We start from the raw sequence: 22,861 nt of genomic DNA on the forward strand, positions 1-22,861 counted from the left end.
TCTCTGGGCTTGGCCTGTGAGGGCTCCCCCCAATGGGGCTCCCCCCACGTGTGGTTGCCACTATACAGAATGCTAGTGCCCTCTCCACATGGTCCCTATGTGACTGTAAGTGCGAGTGTTCAAAGGGGTGTTGTGATGGGTGGTGGGGCGGCACCCCCTCATTCATACATTTATGAAGGGTGCCCGCTGTTCACTCACAGTTACTAGGAGAACTGTTCCTGAGCGGGACCTCTCCATGGTGCTGGATGCTCTATCTCAGCAGCCTTTTGAGACCCTGGGAAGCAATTCCCTAAAACGGCTGTCTTTTAAGACAGCTTTGCTCCTGGCCTTAGCATCTGCTAAACATCAGTGATTTGCATGCACTCTCTGTTCATTTCTTGTGCACATAAATTCTCTCTTAGTGGGTATAAGGTTTTTCTTAGGCCTAACCCGGCATATATGCCTAAATAATTCATAGCGTTCGCCTGTGAGGCAATGACACTTTCTCCTTTACACCCTCCTCCGTTCTCCACTGCAGAGGATCAGAGGCTGAATGATCTGTGTCCTGTGCGTACCCTTCAGGTGTACATGGATGGGACTAGAACCTTTCGGAAGAGCGATCAGCTCTTCATCTCTTAGGCCTCCCAATTCCAAGCAATGACTCTCACATTGGCTTGTGGAAGCTATTATTTTGGCATTTGAACCCAAGGGATTGCACTCTCCAGGAGACCTCAAAACTCACCCATGAGGGGCAAGTGGTGGCTCAGCGGTTAAGGCTCTGGGTTACTGATCAGAAGGTCGTGGGTTCAAGCCCCAACACCACCAAGACACCACTGTTGGGCCCTTGAGCAAGGCCCTTGAACCTATCTGCTCCAGGGGCGCCGTATCATGGCTGACCCTGCACTCTGACCCCAGCTTAGCTGGGATATGTGAAAAATAAATAATTTCACCATGTATATGCAGAAATGTATGTATAATGTGTGACAATTGGTCAAATTAAATTAAATTAAATTAAATTAAGGCTGCATCTTGCACCCAGGTAAGGGGCTGGCCTTACCTGCAATAGAACACACGCTTCTGTCTGCCTAGCCAGAATTGGTGCAACTGGATGCTTCTGCAGAGGTTAGGTACAGATGCCCTTCCCATAGGTGGATCTCTCCACTCGATGTTTCATAGAACCGGAGTTGTGAACAGTAACCTTCTGTTAGTCATCATTTATTTTACCGGTAATTACTTAAATATAAATGTTAAATATGTTACGTTTTTTGAGTATAGAGTTAAATTATAATTTTTTTACAGGTCTAAATCTTTGATACATTATATGTGCCATAAAATCAGTAGATAGGCTGCAATAAAAATTTTGGAAAAATCTAGTGTTTTTTTATTGGACTTTTAAAAAAAATATTAGAATCAAATGGGCAGATTCAATTCATTAAACGTAAGTGTAAATTTCTGGGGGCCTGGGTAGCTCAGCGAGTATTGTCGCCGACTACCACCCCTGGAATCGCGAGTTCGAATCTAGGGTGTGCTGAGTGATTCCAGCCTAGTCTCCTAAGTCACCAAGATGCATGGATTGACGGTCTCAGATGCGGAGGCCACTGAGATTCATCCTCCGCCACCCAGATTGAAGCGAGTCACTAAGCCACCACGAGGACCTAGAGCGCATTGGGAATTGGGCATTACAAATTGGGGAGAAATGGGGAGAGGGGAATTTTTTTTTTGCCAATGCATTATAAGCACTATTCATATAACCAAATTGAATGCTGAAGTTTTAAATCTCAAAAATATTATTTTCTCCGGCTGCCGTTCAGTTTCTATTCGCATACACTCTCACACTCTTTCGCTTTTGCCACTGGTTCAGCTGACAGTGAGAGAAGCGAAGAGATAAAAGGCAGCTAACCTGTATCTCTCCCACTGAAGTCTCCATCCTCAGTACTGTAAATCTGCTCCTGTGTTTATTATGCCCCGGAGATGCATTGTGTGAAATGAAGAAGCATGCACTGCACCACACAATCAGTTTTATTGCTAGGATGTGCAGTCGAGTCGAACGTGTACGACCTCAATTTATTTATGCCAATTTTAGCCAAAGAAAGTTGAGAATAAATTAGTTACGTTTCAGGATTTAGTTTTTTTTATGAAATTATTTGAAATATACAGATCTAGAGTTTGATACTTTCAAACTACTTAATATGTAAAAGTCTCTTCAATCTATTTGTGGGTTTGTAAATAAAGTGCGGATACCTTGCGGTCTTGAGAGTCTAGGATATTGTCCAGCCATTTGTACAAATATCCATCAGGAGACAGACCAACGTTATCAGCAACCGGTCCACAGCACAGTACGGCAGACATGGCCTGTGGAAACGCATTACATTCCAAATTCAGACTGTATGATGTGTCTTAAGTGAAGTGTAAAAGTGTGCTGTGTGTACCTTCAGTGCGCAGTACTGGTATCTGTTGATCTGCATGTTGCGGTCGCTGTATCGGTCCAGTGGTGTAAACATGATGCTGAAGGGTCCGGCCCAATGACTGAAGAGCATGAACAAACTGTGTCTCAGAGATTGCTGAGGGAAGATACTTCTCCTCTGGTGCACTGGAGAAACACAAACATTCATGAGATCGCCTGTATTAAAAGAACTGTGTGATACAGGGTGTTCCAACAGAAACCTATTGGAAATGTTTGCAATTTCATTTCGTGCCATTAGTGCTACAGTAATTACACACTCCACCTTTAATAAAAAACAAAACAACATAAAGGCCTTCCATGCGTGTACCTGGTACATTCTGTATGATGTTAGCCACCAAGGCACTGAAGTGACAGCGGATGTCTTTCAGTGTGTCTGAGTCTTTGTCGTTCTCTGCCTCCAGAAGCTGTCGGGTCAGATCCACATACTCCAATAGAGTGCTGTTCAGAGAGTGAGACTCACCGTCCAAACCACCACTCGCACTGCACACAAAATGCACAAACCGCTTTACTTAAAACTGCGAACAATTAAACATTGGTATGTGGGTGCATCTCTGCTCTGTCCACAATGTTTGGTAACACTTCACAACTTTAATCAATATAATAGCATTACTATATGAAGCAACTATGAACAATTTTAACAGGATTTATTCATCTTGGTTCATTTTAATTTTTTATAATAAAGTATGCTAATATTTGTCAGTATATTATGCATTAACTAATGTTAATGTAAGCAACTTAAAAAAATAAAATAAAATTGTATTTACACCTGTGACTAAAAGTTTGGAATAATGTACAGATTTTGCTCTTATGGAAAGGAATTGGTACTTTTATTCAACAAAGTGGCATTTAACTGATCAAAAATGACTTTTTTCATATAGTGATAGTGCTGTTTTTTAGATCTGTAATGTCCTGACTATACTTAGCGATCAGTTGAATGGCACTTACAAATTTCCTTCCGAAACAGCAAAATCTGTACATTATTCCAATCTTTTGGCCACCAGTGTATGATTCAATGTTATTTCATGTTTACAACTGCATATACAACCCTATTGTAAAGAGTAACCTCAAAGTTACCTCTCTAAAAATTCATGAATCTTCATGACATACATCAATATGTTTGGAACAATCTAGAATTCCTTATTCTGCTCCAGTGTAAGTTTAAGCAGCTTTACTTTGACTGTGGGGTTCCTTCAGTGTTTGTTCGAGACAATGAGGTGTCATGTGTGTTTGAGACTTACATCTGACTTATGACTCCAGAATCGGCCAGTAGCTCAAAAATCCGGACCAGCTGGACTCGGAGAACGTCACGACGCCGGCGTCGCTTCATGTTCTGCATGAACGAAAAAAAAGACGGGATTTATGAAACTGTTAATTTATTGCGAATAGATGAGCATAAACGTGTAACTTTTCAGGTAGGCCACACACTGACCCATAGTTGAAGTGCAACATTGGGGTCAAGGGTCAACTCACCTCTGGCCTTCTCTCGAGCGCCTCTTTGATGATGGGGTTTAACTCCTCCAACAGCTCTCTGTAACATATACCATTGCGTTAAAGCTCAACTACACACACAAACATACAGATATACAAACACAATATAAGGATAAATTAAAGTACTCTAAAATGCTCAAATACATCTGCGTAAAATAATAAGCCTTAAGACATTAAACTGGGTTTCTGCAGGTTTTATGAAGCTAAAAATATAAGACTTTTTAAAGACCGTTTTTATGACCATATTTTCCACATGACAAAATAGTAACTGAATTTACACACATGAATCTGTTTAGAAGTTTACATTCCCTTGGCTTCTAATATGTATAGGTTTCTTTCTTGATGATCAATGACTGTTTGTGTAATAATTGTTCATGAATCCCTGCTTTGTCCTGAGCAGTGAAGATGTACACTTTTCTGAAGAAAAAACCCCAACTACAGTAAAATTATTTGGTTTCTGCACATTTTAGTTCTTCCCAATTGTGGCTATATATAAGGTCCAGATTATGACAATTGATGGACTAATACACAACTACTACAAAAGGTGCAAACAATTATTGATGCTCAAGAAGGCAACATAAGAAGAACCAAGGGGTACAAACTTTTGAACAGTATGATTTGTGTAAATAAGAGCACATTTTGTGTTATGAAGCTTTTGAAGGGCAGAACTACATAAAAAAATATAATCTCTTATAGGCTATTTGTATACATTCTGAAAGGAGTGTGGAAACATATAAAAACAAAAGGGTTATGCAAACTTTTGCACTTAACTGTATAGGCTATATTGTTTGAGAAAAAAGTATATTTTATTTTTGATTTATTTTTTCACAATTTAACTAGTTTTTTTTAATGTACAAATTCCATGTAGCCTATCCTATCCATATGATGTCATATTGCAGGTGTAATTATGAAATGACTTCACAAAAATTCACAACATTGTAACCAAAAATTCAAAATACAACCCCCACATCTGAAAATATAAGTGCTAGTACTACGTAAAAAGTGCAGTGTAGCTGTCTAAATGTGGCATTGTCTGATTTACCTCCGTGCTCTTGGGGAAATTAAAATAACAGAATACATATTCACGTGCTGCACGAAGAAATGGATCAGTTTCTTTCAGCTCATTGTTGAAAACAAATTTTTTTATTGGAGCATTTCTACTTGTGCTGACAGACAGGATGACAAAGAGAGCGTGCCAAGCATATGACGTCATTGCATTTCAGCAGATTTGCAGAAAGACTAGAATGAAATTATCGTCATATCAACGTGCAACGCTTCGAAATTGCTTCTCTTCTCTGCAAACAATACCAAAGACAATAGCGAGAAGGAAAATGAGTTAATCAAATGTAAGTAGAAATAATCTGTGAGCCTACCAGCTGAAACCAGGACATAATTACAATGTTTAGAGAACTGTCAGGACACACCTCTTCAAAAAGGGACGTCTGGTCACCCTACATAAACTCAACGAGAAAACAATCCCGCAACGAGAAAACAATCCCTCATATAACATTTAATGCCATGACCTTATGAATTAAAGACTTGTTGCTCCGATTTAAGACCTTTTTAAGGCCTTATTTTACGGAAGGGCGAATCAAGACTTTTTAAGATCTTTTTAAGACCAACAGAGACCCTGCTAAAGAATGAAAAGACACACAAAGACGCACCTGAAGGCAATGGGGTTGGTCCGGCCAAGCCCCAGGACAAGAGACTCAGTAATGTCCATGCTCTCAGAGCGCATCATTGGAACCACATGCTTGAACAAGGAGGATGGGGACGGAACGCTAATAATCTGCTCAAATAAAACACACACATAGATACATTCATACAGATTTGTTTATTTCACAGAAAAATTATTTATCAAGTCAAATAATTTAAAATGTAATTTCCCAAATCTGGCAATGGACAAAAACAGTCAGCACTCTAAGATGTAAAAGACCCCATACATTTTCTTTCCTGTGGTGACATGTTTCTAATAGAAACAGAACGTTTGGGTGGGACTTTTCGAAGGCCTCAACACTTTTTTTTTTTATAGCCAATAGACTTTAGTTAAGTCACAGGCATGAAGCTTGATTTGATCCTTGCTAGTAAGTTGCAGGAAGTTTTAGGGGGAGAGACATGCTCATCCTAAAGAGCATTTGATTGGGACAAAAATCTGCGTAAAGCAAGACGAGTCATCAATATTTTTGGTTCAATTTCCCGGAAGAGAAAGACCAAATTTGAAATACATATATGTACTTAAAAAGGGTTTTGTGAATGGTTAGGAGTACAATAGCATATAGATCACAGATATGGACTAAAATCTACAGTATTTATTTAATTGGGTCTTTTAAAAACATAATTTAAAAAGGTATAGTTAACCAAAAATAAAAGTTATCTCGTCGTTACTCACCCTCATGCCATCGCAGATATGTGTGACTTTCTTCTGCTAAACTCAGACTTTTAGTAAAATATATCAGCTCTGTAGGTCCACACAATACAACTGATGGCAAGAACGTTTAAGGTCCAAAAAGCACATAAAAGGTAGGATAAAAATAATCCATAAGTCTCGATATGATAACTGTGGATTAGAAACGGATCAATATTTAAGTCCTTTTTTACTATAAATATCCACGTTCCCTTTCACATTCGTATTTTGTTTTTGGCAATTCTCATTCTTTGTGCATATCGCCACCTACTAGACAGAGATTTTATAGTAAAAAAGGACTTGTATATTGATCTGTTTCTCATCCACGCCTATCAAATCACTTCTGAAGATATGGATTTAACCACTGAAGTCTGGATTACTATTATGCTGCTTTTATTTGTTTAGTTTTTTTAGCTTCAAAATTCTGGCCACCATTTACTTACACTGAATGGACCAACAGAGCTCAGATATTCTTCTAAAAATATTAGTTTGTGTTCAGCAGAATAAAGTACTGGTAAGTTATATACATCTGGGATGGCATGACGGTGAGTAAATGATAAGAGAATGAAAATCTTTGGGTGAACTATTTCTTTAATGATACAAATTACAGCATTTGACATTAGATGGTAGGGTGTTATGACAATAGGGTGATGACCTCTTACCTTTGAGTCATAACTATATATGCTGTCTGGAGTGGATGCCAGCGTATCAGGCGGGGAGCAGCGGACAGAGCTAGGGGCCGAAGAGGAAGTGGATGATGAAGATGAGGTGACAGAACTGCAGCAGAGGATCAGGTAGTTTCTCCAAAGCCCCACGTATGAGTCACTGCTGCTGCTCATGCTGTTCACCTTCTTAGCATTGATTGGGCTGCTGCAAGGTCAAAGGTGGCACACACAATTTACAATACATATTGAAGGAACATCACATAATCTGGCATTTAAAAATACATAATCGAACATATAAACTAAATCCAGTTTACATTTCTGTGTACAAGTATTTCCTATTGAAACAAGATTCTTTTTAAAACGAGCCAATAGACTTAAGTTCTCTTTCTAACATTCGTTTGGTATCTCACACTGGGTATTTGCATCAGGAATATCCAACACTGGAAGCAATGACTCCACGTCTGTCAACTGACAGGCCAATCACAGCATTGATAAGGGAAACCCACCTCCCTATATAAGACACCGTCTCTTCTTCATTCTCATTCTCTTCTCCGTGAAGCTTATTGGAAGCTATCCTCAGCAGGACTCACAAGGAGTAGTTCCTAAACCGTTAGTTAGACGAGTCGTTCAGGTACGTTGCAGTGAGCAAATTTGTTCTTTTGCAAATATATTCACTGTCGAGGTGGGTGTAAACCAGCATGTCAAAGTGGGTTTACGTAGTTTAAAGTAGTTATAGCTTCTACCCTCTCCTGCACGTCATGGTGTTGTGGCAGATCACATTAAGGATAGATCTGCAGATTAACACAGAATTGAGTGTCACATTGTGGTGAACTGGCTCTGTGTTCTTGAGCTCAGGTTTCTGTAATGGCAACTGTGAGATCATCGAACGGCGTAGCAAAGGGAAAGGATCTCTCCTGTCTGTGTGGATATATGATTTTGCCATAGGATTCCTACCCGTTCTGTATCATCTGTCTAGCAAAGGGAAAGGATCTCTCCTGTCTGTGTGAATATATGATTTTGCCCTAGCATTCCTAAACTATGGAATGATATTCCGGACATTATTCAAAAGGAATTGCAAATTGTATTTGCAATTGCGTTTTCAATTTGTGGACGCATAAAATGTGACATAATCCAAACGCAATTGCAAATCGCGCAATACCGTTTGCATTTTCGTTTAAGCGAACGCACAGTGACTGCCAAATTTCAAATGGAAAAGCAAAGTCCGTTTGCAACTGTGTTTCCCATATCTTACGAGTTTTGGCCCTGTCATATTTAAATAGCAATTTCAATTACCACGTCTGCTTTTTCACTTTCTCAGCGTCGCGTATGTAGCCAGCCAAAACTCAAATGGAATACTAATTCCTTAGTATTTCCATTTCCGATGCCTTACAAGGAAACCTGTCAATCAGGGTCAAGGGTGGGATTATGCTATGGGGCGTGTTTGTCTTGGGAAGTGATGTCACTCACAGTCTATCACGATCAATAATTAGCACTGCACTTTATTCATCTATAATCTCACACTGGACTGTCAACATATTCTCCTCAATATACTACTTCATATATATATATATATATATTTCATATACTCCTACTTATTGTATTGTATATTGTGTGTATTGTATATAATTATTGTGTTGTGTAAGTATGTGTACATTTGATATGTAAATTGTGTTGTGTAAGTATGTTGTTTATTGTAATTGGTATATGTCTCGTCACTGTCATGACTGCTATGTTGCTCGGAACTGCACACAAGAATTTCACCTACTGTTGCACTTGTGTACATGGTAGTGTGACAATAAAGTGATTTGATTTGATTTGATAAACCGGCGTCTGTTCAGGGCATCACCTCTTGACCGTCGACTGTGAGTGACGTCACTTCCCAAGACAAACACGCCCCATAGCATAATCCCACCCTTGACCCTGATTGACAGGTTTCCGTGTAAGGCATCGGAAATGGAAATACTAAGGAAATTAGTATTCCATTTGAGTTTTGGCTGGCTACATACGCGACGCTGAGAAAGTGAAAAAGCAGACGTGGTAATTGAAATTGCTATTTAAATATGACAGGGCCAAAACTCGTAAGATATGGGAAACACAGTTGCAAACAGACTTTGCTTTTCCATTTGAAATTTGGCAGTCACTGTGCGTTCGCTTAAACGAAAATGCAAACGGTAATGCGCGATTTGCAATTGCGTTTGGATTATGTCACATTTTATGCGTCCACAAATTGAAAACGCAATTGCAAAACAATTTGCAATTCCTTTTGAATAATGTCCGGAATATCATTCCATACTACAAGTTCTGTATCATCTGTCTCGGTGTCAGACATGCGCAGGCTGCCCTCGCTAATCTAGAGTGCTGCCCGCACTGTTCCCGGTTCATATGGTGAGTTTTGGAAAGGAATATGTAGGTTGCGGCGTCAAATAATGGGGATCCCTGTTTTTCTCTGCCGTCAGCGGAGAAAGACCCCCCAACCCAGCCACAGGAACAGCACAGGTGGGGCGAATAATTGGAGGAGGTTTCTACCGATCTGCCTCCCCTCTTTGAATCTGCCCCTTTGGTGGGGGACAGGAAAGACGAGGAAGATGATAACGATGATGATCGCCTTTTGGAGGACGATGGTGGGCCAGCACAATGGACGTGTTCCCCTCCTGTCCAGGGATAGCTGGACATGGTTGAAATGTGTAGACGGGCGGCAGCCAAATGCTCCATCGACTGGCTGTCGCAACAGGTGAGCCAGGGGGCATAGACTGACATGCATGACGGTAAACGGCTGCCGTCTTGTGCTGTCCCTGTAAAACAATCGATTCCTGTCGTCACAGTGTGCGTCATGGAGATGCAAAGATTTTGGGTCAAGCAGTTTTTACAGAGTGCCTGTTAAAAGGTTTCTCTAGGCTGGATGTGTACGGGATGGATGATATAGGGATGTCCAGCCCCCCTCCGGTCGAGGCAATCACCTCCACCCCAATCATTGGGCGGCCATTTCGTCCGCTCCCCATCATTGCCAGGATGGACAAAGAGATTGTCAGTCTTCATTTATCAGAAGATATACCGATCTTCAGCCTTAGCAATAAGGCTCTTAATGCCAACTCGCTCCTCACAGAGTATAAGGCTGAGCTAATGTAAGAGATGGGGCAGCAAATTGATGCTGGGGTGCCAGACGCAGCATTGTGGGAGTAGATCTGAGTCATTGCGTATCTCAACCTGTGCATGTCAAGAGGAGCCAACAGAGCTGCGGCCACAGCATGGGTCTCGACGTCATGGGCGAATCTTTGGTTGATTTTTTCGGGTTTGTCTGAAAGAGAGAGAAGATGGACTTCCTGGATGCCCGGTGGAACTGAAAGCCCTTTTCAGGGCTATGTTTCTATGATGTGACAGCAGTGCATTTCAAGGAGGAAAGATGGGGAGGCGCTTGAAAATTGCATTCCCAGAAAAGTCACTGCTCTAGCTCCGCAGCAATCACGTTCTAGGTTCCCAACACATTTTAGAGGTGTGCAATCTGGATTCAGGACCCAGGAAAGCTCCCAAATAATGTCCAATTTAGAGCTACAATCCCCAGCTCTGCTGCTAGATGGTGCCACAGCACCATCAGTGAGCAAGAGCTACAGCGGGCCCCTCTCTACTCACACAGAAAGTTGGCGTGCATATGCAGTCCACCCCTGGGTTTTATTCACAATAGAACAGGGTTATTGCCTACAATTCACTGTAAAACCACCTCTCTTCAACAAGGTGTTAATGTCAACAGCAGAGGGGGAGTCAGCTCAGATTTTGAAGGAAGAAATAGCCTCCTCAAGAGGAGGACACCGAGAGCGTTCAGCATGTGGAAGCAGAGCTAACGGTGCTGAGTTTAATAGGTCTCAGAGTCAGTGTTGTAGTCAAGACCACCTAAACTGAGACCAAGTCAAGACCAAAGCAGTGCGAGACCAGGTCAAGACCAAGACCAAGACCAGACCAGACCAGTGCGAGTCCCACACTGCATGACACACTTACAATAAAATTCCTTTGTTTTCAATGAGCAAACAAATACTAACAAACACTAAGGAACTGAAATCAACTTAACCATCTTTATTCAACACTCATTTTCCAAGTTTTACAATCCACCTAAAACAATAAAAAGGTTGTGTAAGTATCGCATCAGGTTTTCTGGATGACTCTTCCCCTAGCAACCATCATTAAGAACAGAATATATCAAATCATTTTTCAATACTTTAGTCTTCATTTTTCTCTGTCTTTTCTTAAACAATATAGTTTTTGAACAAACAACAAGCCTTGTATAAATGTGTGTAATTTGTTAACCACATAGCTAAATCTAGAAAATAGAACAAAGAATGCCAAACATAAGCAAAGCAGCCTATTTCAAATTAAAATGTTTCATATAAGTGGAGGCGCATTACTAGGTCTTCATTCTCTGTGGAGTGAGGGAGTTACCATGGTGTGTAGCATTTATGTCGGAGCTGACATTAGCTAACGTTGATGTAACGTTACTTTATATACATTAGCTACATAGCTTTATTTGGCCTGTCTCGTCATAGTTTATCACAAGCAAAAATGTAACTTGGGAACAATAATTTGTCATTACATGCCCTGATCCCTCAATCGCTCACAAAGTTAATACTGCATTAGCTATATTCCTCAATATATGTTAACTAATTACGCACCTAGCTAGATGGCAAATAGCTGGCAAACAACTGAATCCAGCACCCAAAAAAACAGTAAATACATAGGTAGCTAATACATGTTAAATCATGTAATGTAGGAACTTTGACTCATTGATATTATTTAATAAAACCTTCCTGGATGCCGACAAGATTGTGTGATGTCATGCACCTGCATCTCAGCGAAATCAGAATTTAAAATTTTCACACGACTTCCAAGTTGTAATTACACCTTTAAGTTGCATTCCATTTAACTTTTTCCAGAAGGAAGTTGGAAAATCAGACTTTGCGAGTTGAATGGAATGCAGCAAGATGCAGATTACCAACATTAGCTAGCTAGCATCACTTATTATTAGCTTACCTTTCTTTATGCTTCCTTTCTAAGTGCCAATAAAAGTTAAGCATTGCTGAATTTACATACTGCTGTGTGTTTTCCATTCACTGATTTAGATGTCAAACGTGCTCTGTGAAGATTAAAATACCTAAGAATCTACACATCGAATCATTGTGAATTTGCTTTTAGTAATCGTATGTAACAGTTTCTCATGTTTCATGAGAGAAACGCGACAAGTAAGCCACATCTGTTCATAACATCTGTAACTATGCTGTGCACAAATAAACAGCGTTTAGTCTGAATAAAACAACACACCTGTTGTATTATATTCATTCATTCGGTTCACTGACTGAATGTTTTTACTACAAGTGTGAAGATGAAGCATCATATTGTGGGCATGTGAGTTGCGTTTGACAGCGGACTAGAGTTTGTTAGAACAATTATGTTATGAAAAAAAATATTTAAACTGGTTGCATAAAATACTTTGTAAAGGAAAATATACTGAATTGGCAACTTTAAATCTCTTCTACAGTCTATGCCTTCACTAATATACCAGGAATAAACTAATAATTTTCCATGGCACACCTGACAATATTTCACGGCACACTAGTGGGCACAATGGTTGGGAAACACAGGTAGCCAGATTGTGTTACAAAAGATGTGGCTGACATTTCTCAGACAACCACAGTTTCTTCTCCTGTATCCCGCATTTACTTAGAGTGTGTGTGAAGGGGGCGTGGAGGGGTGACAGCATTTAACAGTAACAAATTTGAAATAAGTCAAATTATTGCTCGCATTTGAAGCCGGAAGTTTTACATCAAATCACAGTAATAATGTTAACAAATAAATCAGGCAATGCACAGGCAATTTAGTGATATCCCCGCAGTTGTGGTCTTGACTGGTCTTGAAATAAAATCCTGTGTCCTCTGTGTTTGAGGCCGAGACAAGACAGAGTAAAAATGCAGTCAATACCAAGACAAGACCAAGACCTTCAAAAAGCGTTCTCGAGACCAAGACCGATCTCGAGTACTACAACACTGCTCAGAGTGTCAGCTTACCTAGACGATCTACTGCTCTGTGCTCCATCGCGGCAACAAGCAAAAATAGATAAGAGAGCGTTGGTGTCTCATTTAGAGAACATAGGTTTAAAAATAAATTAGATTGGTGCCCTCGCAGTAAATAATATACAGAGATTGAACTCCGATCTGTATCGAGCGTTTCTGTCAGAGTAACGCATAGGATTGATTCTGAGCCACATTTGTCCCTTTTTCAGAGAGGGGAAGTCTCATTCAGACGTGTCTACGCCTATTGGGTCTGATGGCCTCGACAGTGTCAGTCATTCCAATGGGACTATTGATGCGACTGAGATAGTCCATGATTCTGTCCATGATTCTGAACGCGCATCCTCAGTCTCTTTTTGAAGTATGGAATTGAAGCGCCTTTCGCTAAAGGCAGCTTTCCTACTGGCTCCGATGACCACGAAGCAAGTTAGTGAACTCCATGCTTTGTCGGTACATCACTCTTGAATTTGCTTTGCGGTGGATTTGTCGAGAGTGTCTCTTAAAACTAATCCAGCCTTTCTTTGTGCCCAGGGTCAGCAACTCCATGCTCTATTGTAAGATTTTCACCCACAGCCATGTTCCTCATCAGAGAACGAATGGCTTAAATGTCTGTGTCCAGTTCATACTCTACATTTGTACATGGAGAGAACTAAGGTATTGAGGAAAACTAATCAGCTTTTTGTTTCTTGGGCTGATTCTCCTAAAGGCAGATCCATATCACATTGGGTAGTGGAAGCTATCATATTAAGTTATAACAGTCGGGGTTGTGACCTTCAGAGGCCTTGAGAGCTCATTCTACCAGAGGCATGGCTACCTCGTGGGCGCTGTTTAAGGCATTTCAGTCCAGGACATTTGTGCAGCAGCAAATTGGGCGTCGCCTCACTTTTGTCCAATTTTACAGTTTTTTGTCTGAATGTTACAGAGCCGTTATTGGCTCATTCAGTCCATGGTAGGTAGTCAATCTGCCAATGTGTAACAATATACACACAAATCAACAATAACACAGTGAAGCATAAGTGTTTAACTTTGCATACACTAGAAGTCAGTTGATGGTGTGCTTCGGACAGCATACATGCAATACGGGAGTTGGCTATATCCCATAGTGAGATACCGAACTAATGTTAAAAGAGAACATTAGGTTACTCACGCTAACCCTGGTTCTCTGATAACAGGAGTGAGGTATCTCACCACACTTCCTTCCTTGCAGTTGCATGGAGAAGAAATATGCGGAGAATGAAGAAGAGACCTGTGGCGGTGTCTTATATAGGGAGGTGGGGCCCCCTTATCACTGCTGTGATTGGTCAGTCAGCTGACAGACATGGTGTCATTGCTTCCCGTGTAGGATATGCCTGAGGCAAATTCCCATAGTGAGATACTTCACTCCTGTTATAAGAGAAACGGGGTTACATGAGTAACCTTAAGTTAGAACCATAGACATGAAAATTATTTGCTACTTGCTATTGCTTGTCAGAGGTAGATGGTATTAGAGGATAGGACATTCTCATTCTAGAGACTATTTTATTGGACAAAATGAGTGGTTGCAAGATGAGTCTTCAATATTTTTGGGCCACTTTGCAGGAGGAGAAAACGAGTAAAATTTTGTATGCATATATTTGCTACATTTGTAGTTACTTTTGTCAAATTGTAGAAACTTATTTTTTATTTTTTCAACTTTGTCAACTAGCAGATAGGTGGCCTCAAATCTTACGAAAATGGACTAAAAGCTAACAATCTCCAAATACTATAATTTGCTTTTTTTTACTATGCCATAGTCAAACCAACTCATTGGAATTTGAAAACATACTTTATGTCGACTTGTGGGGAGAGCAGCTGCAGACGGGTGGAGGCAAAGACCCAGGCGTAGCTCAGTGCTGTGGGGCAGTGCTTGGGCAGGTTCTCTAGCCGCAGGTAACTGGACAGGCTGATGACCCAGGGGTCCTGACCTTGTGTTACATGGGCAAACACCCAGATGTGGGAGGGGCTTACAACATCAAACTGGTGGCTGATGGGAGAGGAGCTCCACTCTGCCAGAGTTTGAAGGTCTATTCCACTAGGACAGTACATCAGATTTGTCTACAGGAAAGAGGGAGAAAAATAATAACACTGATTACCAACAAGGAAATTGAGACTAACTTGTTTATTTATTGGTGTTGGACAAAAAGTTTCTAAGCATTCCCTGTTGAAAAGATAATCTTAGACCAGCATAAAAATTCCATGCTGGTTTATGCTGGTCTAGTTGTTGGAGCACTGTTTTGCACCACTGTTTTGATGCTCACTAGCAAAACATCAGCCATTGTCTCACTGGCTAACTAAAACAACTCGATCATTTTGTTTCCAGTAATGATTATAAGTGAATACGAAATTACATTTTAGTCTCTTCTCAGACAAAGCAATCATATGGCTTTAGAAGACTTAAAATATACCACTCAAAACACATGGACCACTTTTATGATTTATTTGACTTTTATGGTGCTATTCTATCATACTGGAGCTTGGCAGAAACAGTTCCCATTCACTTTTATTATAAGGAAAAGAGCAGCCAGGATATTCTTCAAAAATCACACTTTTTGTGTTTCACAGAAGAAAGAAAATCATACAGGTTTGGAACAACATAAGGGTAAGTAAATAATGACACAATTTGCATTGTTGGGTGAAGTATTCCTGTTAAGACTGGTGGGGATCAGCCTCACCTGATCAGCCCCAGTAAGGTGAATAAAGCTCTCGAGGACTGAAGCACTCAATCTGTCCATCACATCTATAGCCAACTCCTCATCGCCCTGAGAGAGAGAGAGAGAGAGAGAGAGAGAGAGAGAGTGAGTGTGAGTGAGTGAGTGAAAAACAACAGAAAAATATGAAGAGTGTCATCTTATGTAGGTGAACAAAGGGTTAATCTGAGGTTTTGGTTACCTTAGCGATGCCAAGGGCCATGTGCAGTGACCGGACCTCTTTGAGGACATTGACAGCAAGTTTACGTGTTGCAGGTCGACAGCTGCACAGCACGACCATAGCCAGACCCTCTACCACATGCAGAACTGTCCAGATTGGAGATCGCTCCAGAGGGAGAGAAGGACCCTGCCAGAAGAAAATAAATAAATATGTATACCAATCAGCCACAACATTAAAACCACCTGCCTAATATTGTGAAAGTCCCCATTGCGCGGCCAAAACAACACCAACCCGCATCTCAGATTCTGAGATGATGTTCCTCTCACCAATATTGTACAGAGCAGTTATCCGAGTTGCCCTAGACTTCGTCAGTTCGATCCAGTCTGGCCATTCTCTGTTGACTTCTCATCAACAAGGCATTTCCATCCACAGAACTGCTGCTCACTGGATGTTTTTTGTTTTTGGTACCATTTGGAGTAAATTCTAGAGACTGTTGTGTGTGAAAATCCCAGGAGATCAGCAGTTACAGAAATACTCAAACCAGCCCATCTGGCACCAACAATCATGCCACAGTCCAAATAACCGAGATCAAATTTTCCCCCATTCTGATGGTTGGTTTGAACATTAACTGAAGCTCCTGACCCGTATCTGCATGATTTTATGCACTGCTGCCACACGATTGGCTGATTAGATAATCGCATGGATGATTGTTGGTGTCAGATGGCTGGTTTGAGTATTTCTGTAACTGCTGTTCTGCTGGGATTTTCACACAAAACAGTCTCTAGAATTTACTATGAATGGTGTCAAAAACAAAAAACATCTAGTGAGCAGCAGTTCTGTGCATGAAAACGCCTTGTTGATGAGAGAGGTCAACAGAGAATGGCCAGACTGGTTCGAACTGACAAAGTCTATTGGAACTCAGATAACCACTCTGTTCAATTTTGGTGAGAAGATGATCATCTCAGAATGCTATTCTGAGAAGCGGGTTGGTGCTGTTTTGGTGGCACGAGGGAGACCGAAACAATATTATGCAAGTGGTTTGATAACAGTGGAATGTTGTGGCTCATCCGTGTATATACAGTGCATCTGGAAAGTATTCACAGCGCTTCACTTTTTCCACATTTTGTTATGTTACAGCCTTATTCCAATATGGATTCAATTCATTATTTTCCTCAAAATTCTACAAACAATACCCCATAATGACAACGTGAAAGAAGTTTGTTTGAAATCATTGCAAATGTATTAAAAATTAAAAATGAAGAAAACAAAACATGTATATAATTATTCACAGCCTTTGCTAAATACTTTGTTGAAGCACCTTTGGCACAAATTACATCCTCAAGTCTTTTTGTGTATGATGCTACAAGCTTGGCACACCTATTTTGGGCAGTTTCTCCCATTCTTCTTTGCAGGACCTCTCAAGCTCCATCAGGTTGGATGGGAAGCGTCGGTGCACAGCCATTTTCAGATCTCTCCAGAGATGTTCAATCAGGTTCAAGTCTGGGTTTGGCTGGGCCACTCAAGGACATTTCACAGAGTTGTCCCGTAGCTACTCCTTTGTTATCTTGGCTGTGGAAGACTTTTACTGAGGAGTGGCTTCCGTCTGGCCACTCTACCATACAGGCCTGATTGGTGGAGTGCTGCAGAGATGGTTGTTCTTCTGGAAGTTTCTCCTCTCTTCACAGAGAAACACTGGAGCTCTGTCAGTGACCATCGGGTTCTTGGTCACCTCCCTGACTAAGGCCCTTGACCCCCGATCGCTCAGTTTGGCCAGGCGGACAGCTGTAGAAGAGTCTTGTTGGTTCCAAACTGTGCTCAAAGGCCACTGTGCTCATTGAGACCTTCAATGCAGCAGAAATTTTTCTGTACCCTTCCCTAGATCTGTGCCTTGATACAATCCTGTCTCTGGGGTCTACAGACAATTCCTTAGACTTCACGGCTTGGTTTGTGCTCTGACATGCACTGTTAACTGTGAGACCTTATAGGTGTGTGCCTTTCCAAATCATGTCCAATCAACTGAATTTACCACAGGTGGACTCCAATCAAGTTGTAGAAACATCAAGGATGATCAGTGGATACAGGATGCACCTGAGCTCAATTTTGAGTGTCAAGGCTGTGAATACTTATGTACATGTGATTTTATTTTTTTGTAATTTTTTTTTAATTACATTTGCAAAGATTTCAAACAAATTCTTTCATGTTGTCATTATGGGGTATTGTTTGTAGAATGTTGAGGAAAATAATGAATTTAATCAATTTTGGAATAAGGCTGTAACATCACAAAATGTGGAAAAAGTGAAGCGCTGTGAATGCATTCCGGATGCACTGTATGTTCTAATGATCTGTAAAAGACAGGCCTAATATAAGACGGAAATAAATCATTTTCAAAAGTACACTACCAGTCAAAAGTTTGGATGGACTTGATATATGTTTCTCATGATCTTAAAGAGCAACATGCAGGTTGGACACCCCTATATAGCATAGTGTATGTTGATGATAAAACAACTAGATTTTCTGAACTGGAGTAATATATATTTAGCCATTAACGATATTTTGAGATAAATTGTGATAAAATAACTTCCGCGTCTATAAAGCACTAACCGGAAGTGACGATGGGCGAGGGAGTCTGGTCAAGTTCAAGCTCAGGTTACAATGAATGCGAATGAAGAAACCAAGTTCTCCGGTGTGGACGAACATGCCTATGATGGCCCACAGGCCTATAATTATGAGCAAATTAAGAGTTAAAATAATTAAAAGTAAGACTTACTCTGCTAAGACCTCGTTTTCGTTGCACAGAATGTCTGCTAACGTTAGCACTTTGTCCTCTAATCCAGCCCGCGCCAAAATCCGGTGTACACTTTGACGGTGGACTTGATTCCATCGAGTGCACCGAGGGAACAGCATCAGTAATCAGCCTCACGTGGTCCTTACTCCGAAATCCCATCCGAGACTCCAACAAATCTCCAGGTCAATAATTCTCCGGAGTGAAATGTGCGCCACAAATGACCGAGTGTGTGGTAACAGACGCGGCAGTGAAGTCTGCTCTCTTCACCTGCACAAAACGCACTCAAGACCGAAAAGCCTTGTTTTTTCTAGAAGGAAAATGATGGACACGATGTCCTGACAGGCTGGAATTCGTGCAACCAGCACAAACACAATAATTTACCATTATGGCTTCTCTAAAACTTTCTGTACTGCTCTAACTACATCAACACCCACAATGAGAGCTGACCGCGAGCTCTTTTGTTTGCCTCGCCCTACGTCATATGACGCGTCGATAGCGGGAAAGGCGTATTCCAGAGCCTAGCACATTTTCATCAAAATCTCTACATCAAATGAGATTTCATTAGTAATTTCTACATATGTGTTTTTAAAAGACCTCTGCAGACAATATAAAGTATTAATTCGGTTATAAATTCAACCTGCATGTTGAATTTGAAAGTGATAGTGATAGTTCGACCAAAAATTAAAATGTTATTATTATTTCCTCACCCTCATGTTGTGCCAAACCTGTATGACTTTCTTTGTTTATAGAACACAAAACGAAAATATTAAGCAGAATATAAGCCTCAATCAAATTTCGCTTTCTTTGAATGCAATAAAGGTGAATGGTGACTGAGGTTGTCAGTCTCTAAAATTTTGCCTAGCATCTCCTTTTGTGTGTCTGTGGAAGATACAGAAGTCATACAGGTTTGGAACAACATGAGAATATGACATGAGTTAATGATAACAGAATTTTAAAACTTTTAAAAGCCTATAAAGATTTATGATTAAAGGCTTTGAAATAGTTCATATAAATTGTTCCTACATGCTATGAATGCTATGAAAAAGAAGGCATATATAATGTAGTATTGATTTGTTTAACACCTTTTGGCCACAAAATTCCCATACTTCCATTTGTGTTGAGTTTACTATTATTCTAAAATGTGAAAAATAGCAATGATAAAGATTTAATAGGTGTGTCCTAACCTTTGACTGGTAGTGTACTTAACTGTCCCCTAATAGACGCGCACACACACACACCTGTGAATCATGGCTGCGGTTGTTGCTCTGCACAGCCTGTTTCCACTGTATGATAAGCTGCAGTAGCATCTTGACAGCATTGTCCAGTAGAGTTGGGTGAACATCAGTCACTTCCCTCACAATGAAATACACAAAGCCAGACAATACATCCTCTCTCCAGTCTGGGAAATCCAACATTAGAGCCTGCAGAGTGGTGAACGCCAGCCCACGCAGCTCCTCATCCATATGGATGGTCAGTCTGGAAGGATGGGAGAAAGAGGGAGAGTCTTTGTATATAAAAGCAATAAATAAACACTATTTAAGATCATCATCATAACAGCATCTGTCATAAACTAATAACCACAGAGACGTCAGCAGAGTATCACAGAGATATAAGAGTCAAAAATATGAGCCATTATGACTTCAAAAGGAAGTCTGACACAGATTGGGGTTATTACACAGGATGTCGTGACTGTATGGAAATATGTTATACTAGTGTAGACTAGTTCTCTGTTAACGGTGAATGATTAATAATTATACATTCCAGGACTAGTGAATTTGAGGTTGACAATTGATGGATGAGGGTTGCCATGAGGGTCAGAGGTCATTACTTGGCCAGTAGCTCGATGAGATCTTGTCTGCTCATGCCATCTGGGATCAGTCTGGGAACGGCAGCTACACACGTCCGGAACAGATCGATCTTCGGTTTACGTTCCCCACTAGAGTAGTACAAACACATACATATTAAACTTATAATGCACACAATATGAAAGCAATGTAGGCAAAACAAAATTATTATCTATGTTAAAATACTTTATTTCAACTAAATATGATGAGACAACTATAAGTAGGCCATTTACAGGTTGATTTCCAAAAAGTGCAAACATTGTGGTTCTGTGGCACTATCAAAACATCCTGTTTGTTAGAGCATCCCGTCCATCCCAACAAAGCTATGTTATCTGAGTTTCCATCCAAGTAGTTTTATGTGCATTTTGAAATTGTGCATAATAAGAAATTCTGAATGGAAACACTTGATATGGGAATAAACTCTCAAAATTTGCATAATTCGCATTCGCTAAGAAAAGGTGGATTTTCTAGAGTTTCACATTAGTTAAAATGCACATTAAATTGATGGACCAGTTTATTGAAACAGTGAAACAGATGAAACAGTTTATTCGCAAAATGACACGCAATGATTTGCATTTTCTTTAGTCTAATTTTTAGACTTAAGCTTTTAGCATAATTTAGAAACATTTCCATGGAAATCCAGCTAATGGCTAAATCAATGCCGTATGTTTGGGGGCAGGAACATACAATTCTCTGACCAATAGCAGATGGAGGGAGTGAAACCGGTAAGACAAGTGATTATTTTTACAATTGCATTTGGTTACGCAACTGCTGCAGAAAATACACACTTTAGCTGTAAATATTCACTTAAATCTTATGTACATCAACAAATAATCATGAAACTCACGTGATCATGTCCTCAGGCTCTTTATTGGACATCTGAACATTGGTCATGCTCATGGATCGTCCTACTTCTTTATCCAAATGCCTGAGGATGTTATCCAGGGCCTTCCTGACCTGAGGGTAATACAGAGACATACCTGCACACACACACCACAAACAGAACCAGCTTAGTTCCCACAAGAAATATAAATTTTTATGAAAAACTTACATAGAGGCATTTCCTCAACCACTGAATAAAAGACCAGATTAAAAAATTGTTATTTTGAGCTGGTTTGTTTCAGTGAACTGGTTCTCGATTCAAGCTGTGGTGACTATGACCTATCAAAGGAGGAGTTTGTAATTTCTCTTTTTATGTTGCAAGGAAAAAAAATAAAAGCATACTAGAATGACATGAGTGTGAGGAAAGAATTAAATTTTTTGGGTGAACTATTCCTTTAATGGTCATCCTCAATATGACAGCTGTGCAGGAATTTTTAGGGACTGTACCGATGACCTTGGCTTCTTCGTCTGTGAGAGTGGTGTTTAGGAAGATTTTTTTGACCCGCAGTGTGTTGCCCGAGGGCAAGATGACACCTGTAGTAGGCATGGGCGGCTCGCCATCTTTCTGTTGTAGGCTGTCGGCAATCACCAGGAAGGCCCGCAGACCAATATTCATCCTCTGAGAGAGACAGATAGAGAGATCATTAGCTTCTATGTTTCTTCAGTGCACATTATAGAGAAGAAGAGAAGAGTAAATCTTCACGGCTATTGATCAGTGCGCATGTGTTTTCCCACACCTCTGGATTAATGGTAAAGGTCTTGTGGGACTTGCCCACACACAGCAGGTCATAGATGATCTCTTTCATAGCAAAGTCCAGCCTTTCCTACAGGGAGAGAGAGAGAAAAAAAAACATGACACCTTGTCACTTAATAAAGCCAAAAAAACTGTAATACCAACCAGTGTGAAAAAACAAAACCATACTCCCAAATGTTAATTTCTCTTTTAAATGTTATTTATGGTACAGTCAAACAGTACACTATATCACAGTATAGTAGACAGTACTGCAGCTTTCAACAGAAACACAATCTAATATAACTGGAATTTAAAAGAGTAAAGCTCTTCTGAATTGTGTCTTGAATAAACTGTGGATTTTTACCTGAGCGATAAACTGAATGATCTTGACGAAAATGTTGAGGGGCGTATCCCTGGGCACCACGCTGCGAGAGCCCTTCGGGAAAAGTGCTGTTACAATACTGAGGAGACGACTGTGAAGGAAAATGGATGTTGTGAGGGTGTTTTATTCATAACCAAAACATTAAGCAAAAGTTGTTTGTTAAGTTTAAAAAAAAAAAAAAGTTTTTTTCTGATTGTCAAACTTTGTGGAACTTGTCCTTAGTTAATTTGATAAACTTGAGGGGAACTACTTTCATGTGTCAGTTTCAAAAGATCAGTTTTGAGAAAAGCTCTAGAATC

At 40.3% G+C, this 22,861-nt stretch overlaps 1 protein-coding gene across 4 annotated transcripts in view; it reads right to left on the reverse strand.

Moving 5' to 3' along the window:
* Window positions 1-22,861, reverse strand: part of LOC127622341 (protein furry homolog-like) — a 163,094-nt gene that overhangs the window by 62,829 nt on the left and 77,404 nt on the right. For all 4 annotated transcript variants that reach the window (XM_052096418.1, XM_052096417.1, XM_052096420.1 and 1 more), the window contains 16 exons: window positions 22,545-22,653; window positions 22,185-22,271; window positions 21,895-22,066; window positions 21,413-21,545; window positions 20,550-20,657; window positions 19,960-20,197; window positions 15,958-16,122; window positions 15,741-15,827; window positions 14,855-15,123; window positions 6,998-7,205; window positions 5,596-5,720; window positions 3,914-3,971; window positions 3,682-3,773; window positions 2,751-2,923; window positions 2,409-2,569; window positions 2,221-2,331 (listed from right to left, as the gene is read on the reverse strand). In XM_052096418.1, the coding sequence (XP_051952378.1) occupies window positions 2,221-2,331; window positions 2,409-2,569; window positions 2,751-2,923; window positions 3,682-3,773; window positions 3,914-3,971; window positions 5,596-5,720; window positions 6,998-7,205; window positions 14,855-15,123; window positions 15,741-15,827; window positions 15,958-16,122; window positions 19,960-20,197; window positions 20,550-20,657; window positions 21,413-21,545; window positions 21,895-22,066; window positions 22,185-22,271; window positions 22,545-22,653 (2,296 nt within the window). The remainder of the gene's footprint in view (window positions 1-2,220; window positions 2,332-2,408; window positions 2,570-2,750; window positions 2,924-3,681; window positions 3,774-3,913; window positions 3,972-5,595; window positions 5,721-6,997; window positions 7,206-14,854; window positions 15,124-15,740; window positions 15,828-15,957; window positions 16,123-19,959; window positions 20,198-20,549; window positions 20,658-21,412; window positions 21,546-21,894; window positions 22,067-22,184; window positions 22,272-22,544; window positions 22,654-22,861) is intronic.

This window comes from Xyrauchen texanus, chromosome 28 (assembly GCF_025860055.1).
Source record: "Xyrauchen texanus isolate HMW12.3.18 chromosome 28, RBS_HiC_50CHRs, whole genome shotgun sequence".
NCBI classification, from domain to species: Eukaryota; Metazoa; Chordata; class Actinopteri; order Cypriniformes; family Catostomidae; genus Xyrauchen; species Xyrauchen texanus.